The 22,902-nt window shown below is 37.2% G+C and overlaps 1 protein-coding gene across 1 annotated transcript; it reads right to left on the bottom strand.

The window, feature by feature from the left end:
- Positions 1 to 1,862: 1,862 nt before the first annotated feature.
- Positions 1,863 to 22,335, bottom strand: LOC150039534 (DNA polymerase alpha catalytic subunit-like; the record flags this gene model as incomplete). The annotated part of the gene is made up of 15 exons (XM_090327767.1): positions 1,863 to 1,952; positions 3,910 to 3,971; positions 5,367 to 5,451; positions 8,019 to 8,173; positions 8,807 to 8,945; positions 9,820 to 9,890; positions 11,027 to 11,147; positions 12,517 to 12,605; positions 12,644 to 12,667; positions 19,284 to 19,462; positions 19,547 to 19,730; positions 20,015 to 20,102; positions 20,533 to 20,625; positions 21,710 to 21,772; positions 22,220 to 22,335. Coding segments are annotated over 15 exons (1,559 nt in total), but the record flags the coding sequence as incomplete, so codon positions are not given.
- Positions 22,336 to 22,902: the final 567 nt, after the last annotated feature.

Genomic DNA, 22,902 nt, shown 5'->3' with positions numbered 1-22,902 from the left:
TCAGCTATGAAAACTGAGTTCAAATACTGATTTTGATCTTTAATGTACAAAAATGTATAATACCAGTGAACAGTTAAAATAAGAAACTTGAAACCAAGGAACAAAACTTTATAGGACAGAAAATAATTCAAAAATGCAATCAGAGTTTTCATTTCTATAATTGCCATTTTCCTTTTGAATAACGTTACTCATATGATATGCTTATTCAAAATCTGATAAGCAGTACATTTAGAATAGTACATAGCTTTGTTGCTAAGTTCCATTAAAAATACATACTACCACTTAGGATAGCTAAAAATCAGAGATAGAGATTACACTGGTGCTTGCTAGAGGCTAAAGAAATAGAGACTAATGGGTAGAGTTTTTGTTTTTAGACAAGGAACTGTTACAGAGATGTTGATTGTATAGAGGTGGCAATAGTTGCACAACTTTATGATTGTAATTAATACCACTAAGTTGCACATTTATGGACAGGCAATATGGTTAATTCTATGTTACGTGTATTTTTCCAAGATATAAAGATACACACACATACATACACATATACATAGCAGTGCTGTCTATTAAAAGACCCCATGGACATGAAGTTTCATTTCTAAATTATTCGAATGCAGGTATCCAAGCCATGCCAGGATTTCTATCTTACATGTCTCATACACAGACATGGTTTTAATACCCTAAAGCTGGGACAGATGTTCAGGGCTCTGTAACATCTCCTTGGTATTCAAGATACAATTATTAGAGGCTAGGTGCTGAACCACAGCACTATGAATAGAATCGTCTATGTGTCTTAAAGATGGATCCTGAGGGACCGGGAGTTTGGCCTAGTGGTTAAAGTGCTTGCCTAGCATGCATGAAGACCCGGGTTCGATTCCTTGGTACCACATACATAGAAAAAAGCCGGAAGTGGTGCTGAGGCTCAAGTGGTAGAGCTCTAGCCTTGAGAAAGTCCAAGGACAGTGCTCAGGCCCTGAGCTCAAGCCCAGGACTGGCAAAAAAAAAAAAAAAAAAAAAAAGATGGATCCTGAAATAATGTAAAGGAAGTAAGTGGGTGCAGATATTTGTAGCAATCCACAGCCTCTTAGGCCTTTCCACCAACAGATAAAGGATCCAACAGGGAAAATGAATCTGAATGATATGGCAAACATTTCTGCAAAGCTTCAATGTAACCAAATTACTCATACTACATTTAAAATATAGGCACTTACAATCTCTTAGCTCTGAAAAAGCAAAAGTGTAAGTCGACAAATCCATTAATAAAAGACAAAAGGATAGCTATCAAAAAGCCTACAAACAAAGAAGGCTAGATGATGCATAAGAGCAAAATGTTACCATTTGACTCCTAGGAAATGGATCACACTATCTCAATGAATTATCAACTTTCACTATCTATTGGAAACATACCAGATTGTCAAAAGAAAAAAAAAATTCTTAGCCTTGAGCCCTCAAAAGAATGTATCAAACAGATCCACTGAGCTCATGAAATACTTGAATTAGTTTCTGTGACCACTATGCAACTAAGCAGCTAAACAAAAATTCTGAAGATACTAACAGTCTGAGCAGATGTTAACTGACACGTTGCTTTCTAAGAGTAAAATAAATATCATAAACTTCAATAGTAATTCAGAGGTTGCTTTTATATTAGAAAAAAAACTATATTACAGTGGGCTAAGATTTTTTCCACTTTCTTTTACCAGGAGCTATAGCAATTCCCACCAGTCCACAGGGCTATTTCATTCTGAAAAGATTCTTTAGTCCTCAGAAATAAATGACCAACAAAGACTAAATGATCAATGAAGTCACAATGAAAAGAAGTAAGGAATGAAGAGGTTCCCCATAACACGGATCAAGTATCTACTCACCACAATGACATCAGGGTCAATTTTGTGAACTTTTGCAAGGAAAAAACCTAGCAGTGTTCTTTCTGTTTCAGCAACCTCAACCTTCACGTTCTGTTAGATAGAAACATATTCATCACTGACTCTGAAGTATTGTGCCTTTGGTTCTTATTCAACCAGACTAAGATTTCTTAGGGCTAAATGCAAATACCTAGTTTAAGACTAAATGCAGCAATGAAATTTCTCATTCTGTTTATTATTATAATAATTTCACAAAGTCTCTAAGGAGCCCATCCTAATAATATGCTGTGAATAACACAAAATTTTAAGTGCTAAGCAACATTAAGAACAGAAATGTCCTTCCACAGAGACATGTTTGTGCATTGGACACATTTTAAAACATATAAATCAGAGTACCTTTCAAAAATATCATTTTAATATATAATCCCTGGTAGACTTCACTGTTTTTGTATTTACTAGACAAAGAAATCCCAAGAATCGTATAAACTAATCTCAAATAGCAGTGAAAGAACCAATAAATAAGAAACTAGACTAAAAACAAACACGTATTTAAGAACTACAAGTGTCTTAGGCATAAATAAAATTTATCTTCACACAAAGTCTTCCAATTAGATTACTAAATACAAATTAGATATTCAGAAAATACATTCTTACTATAAAAAATCTCTTCAAATGAAAGTTGATGGCTCTTATGTTTTCTAACGTGAATTCAGCTTTAAAAAATGTCAGCTTGACTCAGAATTGTCCTGTAATTTTATTTGAGTAAGTACTTCAGAGCATGACACAATTGATAGCTGGAACCTGATAGTAACCCCAACTATTAGATCTCTCATGCTAATTTAAAATAATATAAGTGGAGCCTAACAAGGTTGCTAGCACTTCATTTTGTCACATGAAGAAACTGACAAATAAATCTGTGAATATTTCAATACTTTTATTTTTACAAGACAGAATGTCTTCCAAAATAAATTCCTTTTTTGTTGTACTAGACTTCAAACTCAGAGCTCTATGCTTGCTAAGCAGCTCTCTACCACTTGAGCATGCCCAGACCCTTTTTGCTGGATCCTTTCTTTTCTGTCCTTTTGTGTTCCCATCCTCCAAATAGGGTCTCACTTTTTTCTTTTTCATTTTTGCCTGGACTGGCCTGGGCCACAATCCTCCAATTTAAGCTCCCTGAATTGTTGAGATGACAGGTGTATAAGCTAGTGTTCAGCTTTTTTTTCTAATTGAGATTAGGTCCTACAAGTTTTACCCTAGAGTGGTCTTGAACTATGATCCTCCCAATCCCAGTCTTACAAAGAGCTAGGATTACAGGCATAAGCCACAAAACCTGGCTAAAAAAAGAAATTCTTGGGCCTGGAGTTTGGTCTAGTGGTAGAGTGCTTGCCTTGCATGCATGAAGACCCGGGTTTGATTCCTCGGTACCACACACATTTAAAAAAAAAAAAAAAACACCGGAAGTGGTGCTGAGGCTCAAGTGGTAGAGCTCTAGCCTTGAGAAAGTCCAAGGACAGTGCTCAGGCCCTGAGCTCAAGCCCAGGACTGGCAAAGAAAAAAAGAAAGAAATTCTTGACAATGAATGTATTAACCTTTGTGAAAACCCCACTCAATTGTACTATTCCCTCTGATATTGTTATAAGGGTTCATGATTTCTTTGTGAAACACAATGGAAGTTTAGAGATGACTGAGCATATTACATAGCTCTATAATAGCCACAGTACTGCCAACTTCACTTAGTTACCCTAACACATCTTCTCAAATCATAAGATAGTTCATTCATTCAGGACAAGCTCCCAGGTAAGCCATCTCAAGTCTACCCATGTACTAGTACAATGTACAATTCCATTATTTTCAGATGGTAAAACATGTAAACCTTTTGAATGTTTGCAGTTTTTGTTTTCTAATACATTTTAATGAGCAAATGCCAAACTCTGATCTAGCAGTAAGACATCTAATAAAATACATAACCACCTGCCTCTACTAATCTCTAATCTCCTGGTCTCTTTCCAAACAAATAGAGCTTTGTATCTAAGAACAATAAGTTATTTACCTTTTCCTTAATGACTTCTTTGAAAGCATATGGAAATATACAGTCCTTTGGTTTAGAAACAACTGTAGGAAGGAAACAAAAAGATTCCAATACCCATCTTAGTCCAAATTCAGGTAATAGAAACTGCACGTCTCCAAATGAAAACCACATAAAATATAAGTCAAATTTCCTGTAATTCCTACAATTAAGAAGGTCAAGTAATTCCACCCACAATGTTGTTGAATTTTAAAGGAACAGCCTGATTCCTATGTCTACACAACCATTAAAACTGCTTTGAAGGCCAGGCACCAGTAGCTCACGACTGTTATCCTAGCTACACAGAACGGTGAGATCTGAGGATTATGGTTCACAGCCAGCCCAGGCATGAAAGTCCTTAGACTCTTATCTCCAATTAACCACTAGAAAGCCGGAAGTGGCACTGTACCTCATATGGTAGAGGGCTAGCCTTGAGCCAAAGAGCTCAGGGATGACACCAAGGCCCTGAGTTCAAGTCCCAACCACTGACCCCCCAAAAAAACTGCTTTGAAAACATTTGTTATCCACTGAAATTAGAATGGTGGACTATAATAATCTTCCCCAAATGAAATGCAAACACTATCACAGCCTCATTCTGTATAAGACAAAGGAAAGGAATTCAATTCAATTTTTGCAAAGTTGGAAAAATCAAGATGCCCAAAGCTACACCAAAAGTATTTTGCCTCACATAATAGCTGTTCACAGGCTAAAATATATACTGAGGAGGTAAATAAATGCATATTAAAGACACTATGACTGTTCTCATCTACATATTTCCTAGGCTATTATCATTTTTCCATGTGTTATACTTCAAGGGTTTTTTAAACTATTTTAACTATTTATTTGTATTTTTTAACTATTTTGTTTAACTATTTAAGGAGTAATTATACCTTACACAATCCTCTCGGTGTCTAGTAGCATTTTCTTAAATACCCAAAAACGAGATAATAGAAGCTGCCCAAGATCTGATTCTGGAATGGAAAAGATCCCAGGAAACATAATACTTCAGTAGTGTTATTCCCTCTCTCCTCTTTAAGAAATGTTTTAACTGACCATACTCTCACATAAAATGCATCAGTGGGAGACTGACTCAAACGACAAATGCAAAATTCTGTGAAGCTGTTTCGTCCCCTGCATTTTATGCATAGCACAACTCAACTCCGGGGGATATTACCGGTTTGTTAACTTCTCACAAATAGGTAAACATCATTTATTCTTTGGCATCTTGCCTCATCACTCACACACACACAAAAAAAACCCACAAAACTTTAGCCAATAAAGCTTAGTTTCCACAGCTGAAAACAACCTTCTCTAACAATATGCACTAACTACTCTTTAAAACAATTTTTTGAAAAACAAGTTACTGATCCAACAGCTGGAGAAAGAAATAAAAAAAATTCAAATCAAACCATTAGTAAATCATCTCTTAAAAAAATACATACCACAGAAGTGTGATTGAAAGGGCGGTTGTGGGGGCGCTTTGTCTAATTCAAAACGGTGATGAATCAAAGCTGCCATAGCAATAATCTGCAAAGAAAGAAGGAAAAAAATCACTAAACACCTATCACATTCTGCAATCTCATGAAAACCACCAAGAACATAAAAAGATATTTAAGTCTATATGAATACTTCTAACTTGGCGATGAAAACATTTAAATAAGTTAAAAAATAATACAAAGAAACAGAATAAATTGACTCACAAATCCATCACCCACTTTCAACTACCAACTCATCTACAGCCCCACATACTTCCTGCTTCCTCCCAGATCATTTTGAAAAAGCCCAGACATATCATTTTACATGGAACTATTTCACCATGAATATCTGAAACAGGGCTTTCCCATCTCGCACCATTGACATTTTGGACAAATTATTTTGTCATAAGGACTGTCTGGGGCACTATAGGATATTTAGCAGCATCTTAGACTATACTCACTAGATGGCATTAGTACCATCCCAACCTCTTTATTCACCCAATCCGTGAGTCATGGCAATCAAAATGCTTGCAGACATCACCAAATGTACCCTAGGGGACATTGTCACTCAGTTGGCAACCATCACTATAATTAGAAGATGTATACCCATAATGTAACCAAATACAAAGATCTTATCTAAAACCATGGTAATCCCTTATAATGGGCACAATTAATTTTCACATTTTTCAAATCACCTCAATTTTATTTATCATATAAGGCCCAAACTTTACAAATGGCTGATATGTAAGAACTGTATGTGCAACCTCACCCCATCTATCATTTCCCTACAATTGGTATTTGCTTAAGAAATTGAGTCATCTGGGCTGGAACTGTGGCCTAGTGGTAGAGTGCTTGCCTACCATACACAAAGGCATGGGTTTGATTCCTCGGTACCACATACAAAGAAAAATCAAGAACTGGAAGTGGTGCTATGGCTCGAGTGGTAGAGTGCTAGCCTTGAGAAAGTCCAAGGACAGTGCCCAAGTCTTGAGTGCAAGCCCCAGGACCGACAAAAAAAAAAAAATGAGTCATCTATCCTAAAAATGTTCCATTATGGGGCCGGGAGTTTGGCCTAGTGGAGAAGTGCTTGCCTAGCATGCATGAAGACCTGGGTTTGATTCCTCAGTACCACATACATAGCAAAAAGCCAGAAGTGGTGCTGTGGCTCAAGTGGTAGAGCCCTAGCCTTGAGAAAATCCAGGGACAGTGCTCAGGCCCTGAGCCCAAGCCCAGGACTGGCAAAAAAAAAAATGTTCCATTATATGGATTTCGCTTTCTATGTGCCAATGGAATCATTTAATGCATTTTTCGGCTTATGAATTCATAGTTAAATCAAAAGATTGGATCAAAACCATTTCTAGGGGCTGAGAGTGTAGCCTAGTGGTAACATGCTTGCTAGCAGGCACGAAGCTCTGGGTTTGATTCATCAGTACCACATAACAGAAAAAGTCAGAAATGGGCCGGGAGTTTGGCCTAGTGGTTAAAGTGCTTGCCTAGCATGCATGAAGACCCGGGTTTGATTCCTTGGTACCACATACCACATATATAGAAAAAAGCCGGAAGTGGTGCTGAGGCTCAAGTGGTAGAGCTCTAGCCTTGAGAAAGTCCAAGGACAGTGCTCAGGCCCTGAGCTCAAGCCCAAGACTGGCAAAAAAAAAAAAAAAGAAAAAGTTAGAAGTGGTGCCATGGCTCAAGTGGTAGAGTGCTAGCCTTGAGAAAGCCCAGGGACAGTGCCTATGCCCTGAGTTCAAGCCCCAGGACAAGCAAAAAAAAAAAAAAAAAAAGAAATGTCAGGATAAATACTTGATTCTTTATTTAACAGTTTTCAAAATAATGAATTAGTTTGCGAGCTTCCTTCATAAGTGACCATCTTAACAATGAGACAATCATTCTGAATTCATTCCATCTGTTACAATTATCCTTATAATAATCCCACTGACCTTATCTCTGACCAGTAGGAAACTTTTCAAGCTGTTTCCTAAGGCCTTTTGACAGATTTTCAGCAAGTTTTAATATGGTCCTTACTTACTGATACAAGATGTTCCAGACTTACCTTAGACATTTTTCTGTTTTCTGCTCTTCTCCATAGAGCCCTATTTCCTTTACTAGGAAGTGATATGTGGATACCTCATTCTGGACCCTAGGAATGGATGCTTCTTTTAACTAAGCACTAATTAAACCTTTGACAAAAAAATGTATTAACTCTAGCCATCTACTGTAAAAACTACTATGTGCATGCTTTGAGAAGTACGTGAAGATAGAGTTAAAATGATACAATGCTCAAGAACAGCTTTAAAATATTTCAAGCTGAATGAAGGGGAAGGGAGATAAATGTCACAAAATCTTGTTAACAGATGAATTATGTATAAGCATAGGAAGTTTATTATTTTCTGTGTCCATTTAAAAAACAAAAATACCTTTTAAATATATATATTCTATTTTCAACAATTTAAAATTGCAATACAAGACAAACTTAATTCATTCTCCAAAATAGTTTGATAATGAATCAGTAGTCTTTGCTCTCCCAAACCAACAACATTCTCTTGCAGACTAGCTACAGAAATTCAGATAAATAGTGTACATAAGGCACACATACAAAAATCTGTAAAATCTCTTTACCTCATTTTGATGGTTCTTTACATTCTGCATTGTCTTCATGCTGAAAGACATCACTACAAGTGGAGGAGGACCGACATCCTTAATTACATTCACCAAGTCTGGTTTCAAAGCCATTGCTTCAAACTTGCACCAACTGATTGGCTGATTCAAAAGCTCTGAGAAAGAATAGGCACAACACATCAATAGACACTTACTGAAAAAGTACTATAATTATGACATCTGTGATTAACTGAAATATTCTTCAATCCTATCTTCTATTAAAGATGACACAACATATAACTAAACATAAGATTCTTAACTCCTCTCTTCTAATGACATATCATCTAACTAACTATAAGGCAAATTAGTGGGTGGTATGCAAATCTATATGTGCATTTGATTTCTTAGGGGAAACAAAAAAGGTCCATAGCTTTTATAAAATGTTCCATGGAAAAGACCTAAGATAAGCTTTAAAAAAATAAATAATGGCCAGGCACTGAATGGCTCAGGCACACAATATAGGACTCAAAATAGTACTAAGTAGGCTGAGTACTAGAGGACTGCAATTTCAAGAATCTGATAGAACATTATATGGGACTCCAAAATAATGGGCAAAAAAACAGAGTAGAGATATGGCTAAAGCAGTAGAACATCAGCTAAGCAAGCAAGCTGAATCTAGCACAAGGCACTGTGTTCAAACTTCAGTACCATAAAAAATAAACAATGCCTTGGAGGAATCATAACAAATCTTAACCTCCCTTCAAGAAATCACATCGTGTACCAGCAATCTACTTAGCATTTATCCTTACGTGGATTTTTTACTTCAAGCCAACAAGGTCCTTTGATCTTTCTGTTCATCAAGAATAGTTCCAAGCTGGATGTGTTGGTTCCAAATACATGAGAAAACGTTTCTCCTTTCAAATCCTGGGGAAGCTGTGGCATTTCTGCCTAAAAGGGGGAAAATAAAAATCTCTTTTGTTTAAAACTACTACTTCACATTTTTTCAGTCTATATTTGAAATAAACAAAAGGCTCTCTATGAAGTAGAAGAAACCCCTTTGATATATGTGAAATGTAATTTGCCACAAATGAAATCCAAAACAATTCACAGTAGGAAACAAAAACAATTCACAATGACAAAATAATGCATCTTGATGATATCCATTAGAAGAAAAATAGGACAAGAAGCTCCCCCAAAAGCAGAATTTCTGTCCAGAACCGTACATGCCTCACTGATAAAGAATAGCCAAGTAAGTAGCATTCCATTAGAAGAATAGAAAGCAATAGCGTGAGACTCATTGAAAATGCTTCCATGTACTTTGCATCACCACTGTCAAAAACATTTCTTAAAAGTTTCTCTTTTCCAACATCATGGGATCAAAACACTAGAACAGAGGTAAAAAGAGGTTAAAGTCCAGTTAATTAACACCCCACAGCAATGACCTTGCCTGACACAGGAGCAAGAGGAACATTATTGTGATGCTACTGACACTCCTCTCTCACCTTTCAACTGCTCACAAGAGACACTTCAACAGACTAATGATGTCCAACTCATTCATGTAGCATTTATTCTACTTAACAAATTGTTGTGCGGTTCCAATTCATTTAAAGATACATACTTAAAAGCAGAGAAAAGCAGTAAGACCGGTAGTCTATATACTTAAATTAATTTTACCCATTTTAATTATTCATTTCTGTAAATCCACCTCAATGAGCTGCAGGCTTAAGGAGCCTAAAGACTTCTAACTGAAAGCCAGATGTAAGTTCAAAATACAGAAAAATGATGAAAAGCAACACCCAGTAATTTGCTTAGCTTGACTTACCGAGTATCTAACTTCTAAGTATTCTGACTTTGCTGGAACATCGGGTATTTCAAAAGCATAATTCTTTTCCACTGTCTGGATAAGTAGATATTTTAAAACTCATTAGAACAGAAGTATTTCAAACATTAAATTGGTCACTAATACATGCAAAATATATGGTCCTGTATATCATCATATAGCTACTCTCTTTACAGAACACAAAGGTAAGTAAAACCAGAAAAACATCCTTTCCTCTTTCAACTCCTACAGAAAGTGACAAAATGCTAAAATAACTACTCCTAAACAACAGAAGATTAGATTTTTGTTACAATTTACTGTATTAGATTGTTACTATTTGATGTTAAGGAACTTGCTGAAAAAACAACATTGTAATTATGACTCATATGACTAAGTACTGGCTATGTGTCAAGGACCTTTAACCACTTCATATGTATTGATACAAGATGTTCTAAATTTCAACAACTTATAAGACCATATTTTTCAACACAAATTTTTCAGCATTATGCATTTGTCCATTCACATATTAGTGACCAGCAGGGTAAGATTTAAAAGTACCTATGTTCTTTACCACTAGAACTGCTAAACCACATCACTAAAGCTTTGTTTGTGCTTCATTTGTCTGCAGTACTAAGGAGCAGACACAGTGCTTTATACACTGCTCCTGGAATTCCGAGGCTGTGCCTCACCACCATTAAAAAGCTCAAATAATTAAGAATGTATCTTTAGCAACTCAATTTTCCCTTTATGGTAATCAGTATTAACAACCAATGTTTCAATCCCCACAATTATGGCCATAGATATCAAAATGAAGACATATATATATATATATATATACACACACACACATATATATATCATGAAAAAAAGATTTCAATTGTATCAGAAATAGCATCATATTCACAAATTTCCTCAAGATAAAATATACTCACAGTAATCGTTTCTTCTCCATTTTAGAATAATAGTAGGAGATATGCTGTAAACACTGGAAGCAATTAATTTGCTTTGAATTATCTTTCTTTCAAATTCGGAGCCATTACTTCATAAGCATTTTAAAGGAAAGTAAAACTTATATTATTACATCCAAACATTGGAGATTTCCATTCCAGGAGTTATGCCGAAAGCATTTTGCATAAAGTAAGCATGTAATGACTATTTGCAAATTCAGGAAATAAAAACAAAGGGTGAGAAAAAATTCATCATCAAATACAAACCTTGGACTTGAACTTCATAATCTTATACTTTGCTGCTATACTCTCATCAAATTCATCATAAATATCTTTCATTGTAACTGGAGCTCCTGTTTCTTTCCCCGTATTTAGATCGATTCTCTGTTAACCCATAGAGAAAAGAAAGAAGGCGAAAAAGTGTTCATAAGGTCTTCTCATATGCCAGAAATTTAAATCTAAATCAATGTTCATCCTCATCCATTTAAAAATTTTATAGCAGTGGCTGGGAGTTTGGCCTAGTGGTAGAGTGCTTGCTGAGCATGCACAAAAACCCAGGTTCTATTCCTCTGTACCATATATGTATATAGAAAAAGCCAGAGATGGTGCTTTGGCTCAAGTGGTAAAGTTCTAGACTTGACAAAGCCCAAGGACAGTGATCAGGCCCTGAGTTCAAGCCCCAGGACTGGCCAAAAAAACAACAACAACAAAAAAACACCTTTATAGCACTTTCACAGACAAATTCAAATACATAGAGCTAAAAAAATATATTAGGAGCCAGGAGTTTGGCCTAGTGTTAGAGTGCTTTCCTAGCATGCATGAAGACCCAGGTTCAATTCCTCAGTACCACATACCCACATACATAGAAAAAGCTGGAAGCAGTGCTATGGCTCAAGTGGTAGAGTGCTAGCCTTGCAGAAAGCCCAAGGACAGTGTTCTGTCCTGAGTTCAAGCCCCATGACTGGCAAAAAAAGTACTAAATTAAATGTTCTAGTGTTCCCAATGCATAAAAAAGAGATAAAAGCAATCAATTCTATAAAATGGGAAATAAGTTCTAAATCCTGACCAAGAAGTGTGGATTGAGAGAGACATAGAGCTAGGACTAAGAGGACTGCAGATGTTAAAATTTCTAATAAAAAGGGAAAAGCTGTTAGGCAATGGTGGCTCATACCTGTAATCCTAGCTACTCAGAAGGCTGAGATCTGAGGATTGTGGTTCAAAAGACAGCCCAGGCAGGAAAGTCTGTGAGACTCTTACCGCCAATTAACCATCAGAAAATCAAGAAGTGGAGCTGTGGCTCAAAGTGGCAAACAGCAAGCCTGGAGCAATAACAACTCATGGACAGTGCCCAGGCCCTGAGTTCAAGCCCCATGATTGACAATAAGAAAGCGGGATGGGAGAAGCAAATACGACTGGTCTTGTTGAATGGCCATGGAAAGAATGTAGTAAAAGCATGAAAACTGAGACAAATGTATTAAAGCCTTAGCAACTCCAGCCTAATTATTAAATAAACAAATATTGGAAAATATTATTATATATTAAAACTCAGACATTTTCACTAACTTGAAAACTCAGTTCTACTTCATCTTTCTACTTTTCCCAACCTCTAATACAATTGTTGACAATTATTGGTCAGAAAAAAAGAATTAGTGTTATAGAAAATCCCTACCCTGTTGAATGACAGAGTTGGCAGACTACAGAATGTATGTCATATACAATCCCTAAGAACTGAAAGCTTATTGTGAGCATTTACCATTTCACGGGGAAGGAAGTACAATGTTCGCTCGATGTTTTTCACCATGATACAACAGCTCACATGTGTCTTAGCTGAATCACAAAATAAAAAAACAACCTAATAAACAAAAAAAAAAAAAACCCAACTTTGCCAAACAGAAATACCACACCTAAAAGATGAAGGAAAAACCATGGAAAATCAAACATTTCAATTATATGCAATAAAAAAGGACAAAATAAGTGTACAACTGAATGTGTCCACACAACTATGCCTTCATGGTAACTAATTTGAACAGAAAATATATATCTGCTATCCACACCCTGTATCAGATCAGTCCATTACTCAGTGCTAACACCAGACATATCTACCACAATTGTACATACAATTTATGGCAATTGGAGAAAGAAAATAAATTTAGCATAAACCCTTTCTCTATAACTAGGATTACCCAGATTAAGAGCAATGAAACCAGCAAATTATTCTACAACAAATTTGCTATTTAAAGCATCTTATGAAAACTTACAGGTCTCAGAGTTCTAAGTTTCTTTTAGTACTTTAAAGTACAGATAAAAACTATTCATTTACCAGGCCAAGAAGGGCACATTAGTACTTTTCTGTAATGTAAACCCGTATTTAGAAAAGCATAACTTATCTGGTCTTATTGCATGCAATAGTAAATATTCCTAGCAGGGTTATGCTATAATGTATTTCATCCTTGTCTATCCCATAAGTTACTTAAAATATCTGGCTACACAGAATTAATGATAGTCCTTTCTTTTCTATTTCAGATTAACAAAGGTTTAATCAGTAGACACTTTCCTTCTGAAATCCCTAAATAATAAATACCAAACATAAAAACCTGCCTGTTCTCAATATCAAGTCATTATTCATGAAAACTGGCCGTCAAGAAAGGACTCTAAAGATTTGATCACCAGCCCAAGGAATGGTCACTGTGCAAAATCCTGGGCTCTGTGAATTACACAGCAGTAATCAACTTAACTACTCAACACAGCCACTTATCTGAGACACTGCAAAAATTGTGACATATGCAAAGGTTACTGTTCACAAAAACAATTACCCCAGTTTCATAAGACAGCTCATCAGTGTTTCCTTTTGTCACTCATCCTGGAATAAATAAGACTATCTACAGTTTTTTTCATTTCTGCAGATGATTAAAACTCACACAAGAGTTGTGTGATTTTCAGTGAGGAGGGGGGAGAAGCGGAGGGGACAAGGGAGAGGGAAGAAAAGACTGTGGGGATGATTTAAAGAAAAAACTCACAGTAGCTCAGAAAATTAGAAGTCATCCTCACAACAGCTTAAGATGGAAAAACAAAATTCCATGCAAAGAAAAATAAAGACCCTAATATTGGATTCAAAGATTCAAATAGCTCATTTTACAGTCAAACTAATATCACACTTCATGCAACACATTTGACACTGTTTATGCCTCATTTGCCACAAAAAGATCATGGTAAACAAAGATTATATTCCCCCCAAAGTTACTAGCTGAAACCAGGTGCAGCAGGATTATTCAACCTTGAAAAAGTCGTAATGAAGACAGGATATCTTCCCATATGCAAAGAGTAAGATTCTTTTCATAATTATGCCACATTCAGCAACAACTGACTGACTTAGAATCTGTAAGAAAGTGAGAAACAATAACAGGGTCTTTGGGAGTACTTCATTTTTATTAGTTGCATTGATTTCTCCAAAGCTCAGTGATCATTACCAACTATCACGATAAAACTGTGCAACCCTCTGAGATTAAAGAACTTTTTAAGCTATTTATTTAACCCATTGGCATCAAAAACAAGGACAGAGAAAGATGTGACACTGCACAGGATACATCTTGAGAAGTACTCCAGACAGAAAAATGTACTGAGGTTGAAAAGCTCAGACTTTCACCATGAAAGGGTCAAATACTTTACTCCCTAGAGCCTCCTATTCCTCAAGTAGATGGACTATATATTTTCTTTTGTTTGTTTGCTTATTCTGGTTTTCAGTTTTCCTTTCTTTTTAGCTGATCCTGGGGCTTGAACTTAGGGTCTGGGTGCCGTCCCTGAGTGTTTGTGCTCAAGACTAGAGCTCTACTAATTTAGTCACAGTTCCATTTCTAGGTTTTTCGATGGCTAACTGGAGAAAAGAATCTCGCTGACTTGGAGCTGGGAATGTGGCTCAGCGGTAGTGTGCTTGCCTAGAATTCATGAAGCCCCAGGTTTGATTCCTCAGGACTACATAAACAGAAAAGGTCAAAAGTGGTGCTGTGACTCAAATGGTAGAGTGTAAGCCTTGAGAAAGCCCAAGGACAGTGTCCAGGCCCCGAGTTCAAGCCCCAGAACGGGCAAAAAAAAGTCTCATGGACTTCCCTGCTCAGGCTGACTTCGAACCACAATCCTCCAATCTCAGTCTCCTAAGTAACTAGAATTACAAGTGTAAGTCAAATTTCTGAGGCCTTCTTCAGCACTAGGAATTTCATTGTACTATAGCATTTATATGACAGACAAATAACAAATTAGTAACTCTCAATAGCACCAAAAAAATGAGTTAGGCAGAGTGGGACAGACTGGAAGCCCATGACAGTGAAGCTGATTGAGCCCAAGAGTTCAAGGCCAGCCTAGAAAACAGAGTAAAAAGCTTCATTTAAAAAAAAATAAATTATGGGCCGGGAGTTTGGCCTAGTGGTTAAAGTGCTTGCCTAGCATGCATGAAGACCCAGGTTCGATTCCTCGGTACCACATACATAGAAAAAAGCCAGAAGTGGTGCTGAGGCTCAAGTGGTAGAGCTCTAGCCTTGAGAAAATCCAAGGACAGTGCTCAGGCCCTGAGCTCAAGCCCAGGACTGGCAAAAATAAATAAATAAATAAATAAATTACAAAATATTTCCCAGTGCTGGCTGTGAAGCTCAAAGGCAAAGCATAGCTGAGCATGGAGAAGGCCCTGGGTCCAATCCCCAGCACAATCAAAACAAATACTTTTGCAATATTATTTAAAAGGCCTACGCAATGACGATAGTCCCAGTATCAGGAAATGGACTCTATATTATACATTGGTTACTTTCAAAATATAGCTGACCAGCCAGACACCAGTAGCTCATGCCTGTAATCCTCCTTTCCTTAGGAGGCCGAGATCTAAGGATCAAGGTTCAAAGCAGCCTGGGCAGAAAAGTCTATGAGATTCTTTATCTCCAATTAACCACCAAAACCCCAAAGTGGAGCAATGGCCCAAGTGGTAGATCAAGCAGTAGCCTTCAGGACAAAAAAAAAAAAAAAAAGCTAAGGGACAGCAACTAGGTCCGGAATTAAAGCCCCAGTACCGGTACAAAAAAATTTTAAGGGACCGGGAGTTTGGCGTAGTGGTTAAAGTGCTTGCCTAGCATGCATGAAGACCCGGGTTCGATTCCTCGGTACCACATACATAGAAAAAAGCCGGAAGTGGTGCTGAGGCTCAAGTGGTAGAGCTCTAGCCTTGAGAAAGTCCAAGGACAGTGCTCAGGCCCTGAGCCCAAGCCCAGGACTGGCAAAAAAAAAATATTTTAATAAGGGGATGGGAGTTTGGCCTAATGGTAGAGTGCTTGTCTAGCATACACAAAGACCCAGGTTTAATTCCTCAGTACCACATACATAGAAAAGTCAGAAGTGGTGCTGTGGCTCTAGTGTGTAGAGCACTAGCCTTGAGAAAAGCCAAAGGACAGTTCACAGGCCCTGAGTTCAAGCCCCAGGACTGGCAAAAAATAAATAAATAATAAGATATTCAACTCAGTTGCAGACAGACCTAGAATCAACCACAAGAAAAATCTGTTCAATTCAAGGACAATTTTTTTTGTGATAAATTACCCTACTTCAAAATAGAATGAACCGCTTCAGGCATCACAGGGGCATTCTAGGCACTTCCTGGTTCAATTCTATTTTCCCTTACAAGGAAATGTCAAAAAGATCCCTCATTGGGAAGTCACCCCTATGAATTCTTAAACATAATGCACTTTTGTTCTATTGACTAGCCAACTCTTCTAGTTTTTCGTATTTATTTATATACACCAAACTTGACTGCAACTATGGGGTTATTGGGTGGGGGAAGGTGAGGAAAAGGGAAAGAGAAACGGAGAGTGAACACTATCAAAATGCAATGCATTAATGTATGAAAATGGCATAAGGAATCTCATTGAAAGTCATTAAACAATGGGGGGTGGAGGTGGGCAAAGAGAGCAATAGAAGGGATTATTCTGATTAAAATATGTACATGTGTAAATACTGTGGTGAAACCTCTCTGTATAATATGTGCTAAAAACAATCAAAGGAGAGTAAAAGGCTTTTGGAGGGAAGTAGATACCAATGGGAAGGGGAAGGGTGAATGGAGAAGTTAATAGAGATGTGAATGGAGACGAATACCTTATATGCATGTATAAAAATAGAAAAAGGGGGTCTCGAGTGTGGCCTAGTGGTAGAGTGCTTGCCTAGCATGCACGAAGCCCTAGGTTTGAGACACACAAAAACCGGAAGTGGTACTGTGGCTCAAGTGGTAGAGTACTAGTCTTGAGAAAACTCAAGGACAGTGCCCAGGCCCTGAGTTGAAGCTTCAGAACCAACCCCTTCCTCCCCCCAATAAAAAAATAAACAAACAGAAAAATGTCCAGGTGCCAGTGGCTCACACCTGTGATCCTAGCTACTCTGGAGGCTGAGATCTAAGAATCATGGTTCCAAGCTAGCCCAGGCATCACTGAAAAGGCCAAAAGTGGTGCAGTGGCTCAAATGGTAGAGCACTAACCTTAAGCAAAAAGAAGCCCAGGGATAGCACCCAGAGCCAAGCCCCATGTCTGGCAAAAAAAAAAAAATAGACAAAGGAAATTTGTTGAAATTCTTTTAAGACGGAAGGGGAGAAGGAAAGTGATAGAGGGATGACAGTATTAGGGTATAGAAATGTCACAGTGAAAACCCCTCCCCCATGTATAACTAATATATGCTAATAAAAAATCTTTTTAAAATACATGTTAAATGTCTTCACTTCTCTCATTCTCCTCAGTCCCCAGGGTCTAAGTAAGTAGCATCTCTTTCCTGAACTGATTCATCTCCAGGAACTCCAAAATCCCATGCTAGGTTACTCATCTACATGTACATACACACAAAGCCTATTTTCCACTTATATCAGTGTTCCTGCTAGCATGAAAACACTTATGGGACCACCACCACCTGCAGTACATGTAAAGCCTTCTAATACTTCCCCATTGTTCTTTTTAACTTGTATTTTTATTATCTTTAAGTAGTTGTACAATGAAGTTACCATTCAACAAATCGGTTTATGAATATAATGCATCTTGACCAATGTCACCCTTACATCATTCTTCCCTATCACTCCCAACCCAACCTCTTCCCTCAATTTTCTTAATTTCATATGATATGCTGTGAATATTATTGACTGCATTCCCCCATCCCTATACCCTCTCTTCATTCGTCTAACCTTTCTCCTGACTCACCACCACCAGCACCACCTTTCAAGTACCAGTTTCATGGTATTCATTTTGTTGGATTATAAGTTCTTTTGTAGGGAATTACAATGTCTGACTTTTCCCCTGCCAATGCCATGCTTCAGTTAGTGCAATCACTTGCATCATAGTAGAGCAGTACTCATTCACTGTAACATGCATCAGTCACCCTGATGGAGAACTGTGGGGTGAATAATCCTTAATGAATCTTATTACAAACATACATAGTTCTGGGATATGTTTGTAGTTCACCACAGATGTACCTGAAGTTATAGGAATGTACTTTAAGTGGAATCAGGAATTGAGGGGATGTACAAACTGGATGAACAAATTCCCTGTGTAAAATGAGTTTACATTTGTTCGCAAGGATATGGGTGGCAGGAATTTAGTACTAAATAAATTGATAAATGTTATAAAGGAAATTAGTTGGGAGGATAGAAGGCCTGTCTCTTTTTTATGCCAATCATAGGACTTGAACTCAGGGCCTGAGCACTGTCCTTGGACTTTTCTCAAGGCTAGAGCTCTACCACTTTGAGTCACAGCACCACTTCTGATTTTTTTCTATGAATGTAGTACCAAGGAATTGAATCTGGGTCTTAATGCATGGTAGGCATGCACTCTACCACTAGGCCAAACTCCCAGCCCCTAGAAGGCTTGTCTTAAGTGATAACTTCTGGGTTAGCTTTGCAAAGTCTGTAAGTGCAAAGGTCTGGTATTAGTAATGACAGAATTTATCAAGTGACAAGATCGGTATACAGTAAAATTGCAAGTTAGGAAGCAAACGCCAGATAAGAAGGATCCTAAGAGCCATACCCAAGAGTTTGAATCTTATTCTAAAAGTGTTATTCACCATAGCTAAGATACGGACAGAGCCCGTATGCCCCTCAGTGAAAAATGGATCAATATGGTGCACATACACAATGGAATTTTACTCATCCATTAGGAAGAATTATATCACATGATTTGCCGAGAAATGCATGAACCTGGAAAATATTATGTTAACTGAAATAAGTCAGGCCCAGGGGAAAAAAAAGGATATATGTTTTCTCTCATATGTGGAAGCTAAAACTAATTTACAGATTTATAAGTAAACACATATGGGGTTGTATGCAAGTGCACACAATTGTTTTTTACTTTTTTGGGGGGGCCTGTCATGTGGCTGAACCCAGGTCTGGGGCATATATCCCTGAGCTCTTTTGCTCAAGGCTAGCACTCTATAACTTTGTGCCAATTACATACAGTAAAGTATTTCCAAGAAAAGGTGTGATTCCATAATAAGGGCCTATGGCTATCTAACATAGATTACCTGGCTGACTGTATTGATCTTCATAAGCATCCAGCCAATAAAACTGAAACACTTCATCTTCATCTGCCCCTTTCACCAATGGAAGGTGACTGGAATCCACTTGGACTTCCTGAGCTGAGAAACTGCTGTCATCTTCCACATCAATGTTCCAACAAGAGACATCTGGGAGAAAATTGCCTCTGCAGAAATCATATTTTCAAAAGTCAAAATCCATCAGGATAATTGGAATGCTATGTGCCAGTAAAGTCATAAAATGCTCTTACAAGCAAGATGTAGTCCCTTTCTTTGGATCTGACTCATGTTTCACCCCATCTGTGAGTTCACTTTCTTGATCCCAAGTCTTGGCAGTCACAGGCTCCATATCTGCCTTCTGAGTATCCATGGCCTCAACAAACTCATCATCTTCAAACTCCTCATCTTCTGGATGCTCTGAGTGCACCAGATCTCCTATAGACAGCATCATACATTCTTGTCACATGCTGGTGCAACGTGGCACAAAAACTTATTCAGCACTGAAATCATACACTATCCCTGTTCCTACACTGTTTAGATTTCTCTTTCATCTCCAAGTCAACTGTCATTAACATTTAGTGTTGTGGATTCAAATCCATCACGCTTAGATTTGGCATCACAGCATTTTCAAAATCACCTCTACTTTCTCTATTATGGAACCTCTATTTGTGACAGCAACTGTTCAACACCCATGCATGTCTGCCTGACGTCAGACTTACCAGCAAACTCAGCATGTTTAGTAGGAACAGGAGTTAATGATAGCTCCTTCCTGGAGGCAGGAAAAGTGGTTTTCCCTGGAGGAATTACCTGTAAACATTTTTAAATGTTTAGTCAGTTAGACCTGCATCTAAAAATATGCAACTGTCCTACCCTGACCAGAGATAATGACAGTTCCCATTTATAAAAAGATTCCATGTATTATTAACACAACAGCTTCAATTATTTCACTGTTACCTAGGTTTATAAAAAAAAATACTTGTTTCCAGGAGGAAAATTATTGCATTTAGCACAGTTATAATACCTATAATAAATACATACTAGTTACTACAAAATTTACTATCAAAAAAGCAGGTACATGCTATTTTGAAATACACAGAAGTACATATTGAATGACAGTCCTAATTGAAAATAAATATCAAAGACAAATCTTAAAGCATTTCCTTCATATACATAAACAATAAAATAAATGTAATGCAACACCATAAATCAAGACTAAAGGTATCTCTACACACTTTACCTTAGGGGTAAGCACGGAGAAAGGATTCAATGAAGCTCCAGCGGATCTTTTCTTTTTTGATATTATTACAGGTGGGAGAGTTATTTGAGATGACTAAAAGTGTAAGACAGACACTGTCATACTTGGTTTACCACATAACAGATAAAGTACATTTCTTCACTCAATGAAGCCCAATAAGTAAAGCATTTTTCCTTCCCTGTCACTCCCCCCCACACCCAAACTATGTTCATGCACTGTGGTTACTATAGCAACAATAGTACAGAAGTCATTAGAAAACCAGAATAGATATTGAATCCACCCCTCACCATATTTTGTCTTTTGAAAATTTAACATAATTTCACTTGCCCTTCCAGTATAGCAATTTTTAAATTATTAAGAAAGAACTACATACATAGCATTGACATTACACATTTTAATGAACAATCACTTAGAATTATTTAGAACTCTAAATAAAACCTTAGCCTTGATGAGACATAGCAAATTTTTGAATCCGTGGTGCAGCTAAGCCTGTCCAGTCCTACGGATAGCTCACTGACTTCCTTCACTTCCCCTTAGAATTTTGGAGGAAGATCCCATGCCTTAATGTACAGATGGTCAGGCGTCAGTCTCTTTAGGGAACACACGCTAGAGCAACTGAACACAAGCAATGAACATACACAGTAGCACCTCCTAGGTGTATTCTCACTACTTCCAACACACACCCACACTACCCTACCTACATAATCATACAGCTATGACAGCTGGAAACCACTCATCTAAAATGACAAGAAGAAACTAAAAGCTTTGTCTTTGTTTTCAAATTGGTGTGGTTTTTGTGATGGCAAGTCTGTTTTTCTTTTTCTTTTGCGGCAGTATTGGGGCTTGAACTCAGGGTCAAGGAAATTTCTCTTAGCTTTCCTGCTCAAGGCTGGTGCTCTACATTTGAGTCACATTTCCACTTCTGCCCTTTTGCTAAATAGCTGGAGATAAGAGCCTCACAGATTTGTCTCCCTAGCATGGCTCGAAATGATGACCCTCAGTTCTCAGCCTTCTATGTAGGTAAGATTACAAAACTGAGGCACCAGCATCCTACTTGTCCTTCCATTTTTTATATTCTAGCAATAGTCTATTTTGTATATTTACTGAATTGTTTCTTCAGCCTATGCTCTGCATATTCTACACCTAGACATTCACTTACCTCAGTGCTCAGATCCTGCAGAATGTCACCTAGCAAATCATCTTTGGTCAAGTCCACTGCTTTCTGAAGATTACAAAGGAGGAAATAAGAAATGAGAAAATACTGGCCTTACAATCTTCTACCCATACAGCATGTCCAAGAAAGATCCTATGTTGTCAGTTTTTGCCTCCTCATTTCTCACTGAATACTTTAACGTACTATTCACAGATTTTAACAACACTTATGTATATATAACTTTTCTTGTATAGCTCTTATCTTTTATTCCCATCGAATTCTCTCAGATGACTTCGTGTTAAGTCATTGAAATTAAACACTTGCCAATTCAGCTTGTCTGTTCCATTTCCTTCTCTCTCCCAAGTTCTAACCACTGAGCGCTTTAAACTTAACTTCATAAACTAGTGAAATTGGAAAAATGTTACTCAAACATATATTGAGCATCTATTATGTATATCAAAAAATGTTCACTACATGAAAAAAAAGATTCAATATAAGGAAAACCATGAAACTCACATCTACAGTTTTCTTTCCAGCACTAGCAATGAACATTGACCTGATATTGTTTGGTTTTGTCACCGAAGGTTTCTTTACATTTCTCTTCTCTTTGATGTGTGTTCTGCCATCTTTTCCTATTGGAATATAAATTACTTAGAAACATAAGCAGCCAAAATCAAAATGGAAAATTAAAAGCCTAGTCACTCATTCCCTGAGTATGAGAATTTGACAAGAAAAATATTAACAGTGCAAAATGTAAACACGAAATTTCTAAACAAAGCACAAAAAGAAAAAAACTTTAAAATGAGCTGAACAGTTAGGATTACAGGTGTGAGCCACAAGCACTGGGCTACAACTACTTTTTTAAATTTTTTTTCTTTATAATCTACATTTTGTAAAAAAAAAAATCTTTATTTCTATTATCCAGAGTCCACTTACAAGAACAAGACTAATAAACTCAATTACAGAAATGAATTAAAGAAAAACCTGTTGAAAATGTTTTATACATATAAAGGATCAACTTCTCTAATAAACATTTCTGTAATATAAAGAATTCGTACTTAGCTGGGCATGGTGGCTCACATAAACTAAGAATAACACAATTAGCCACACGGCTAGCACATGTCACCAATATATAAAGGAGTTTCTATATTACACAAGTAGTCAGAAGCTGGATGGTGCATATATTCTAACTAATGAAT

Source organism: Megascapheus bottae, unplaced genomic scaffold (genome assembly GCF_031878675.1).
Source record: "Megascapheus bottae isolate mThoBot1 unplaced genomic scaffold, mThoBot2.hap1 HAP1_SCAFFOLD_641, whole genome shotgun sequence".
Lineage (NCBI taxonomy): Eukaryota > Metazoa > Chordata > Mammalia > Rodentia > Geomyidae > Megascapheus > Megascapheus bottae.
Note: the sequence above shows the minus strand (reverse complement) of the source record. Positions and strands in the feature narration are given on the sequence as shown.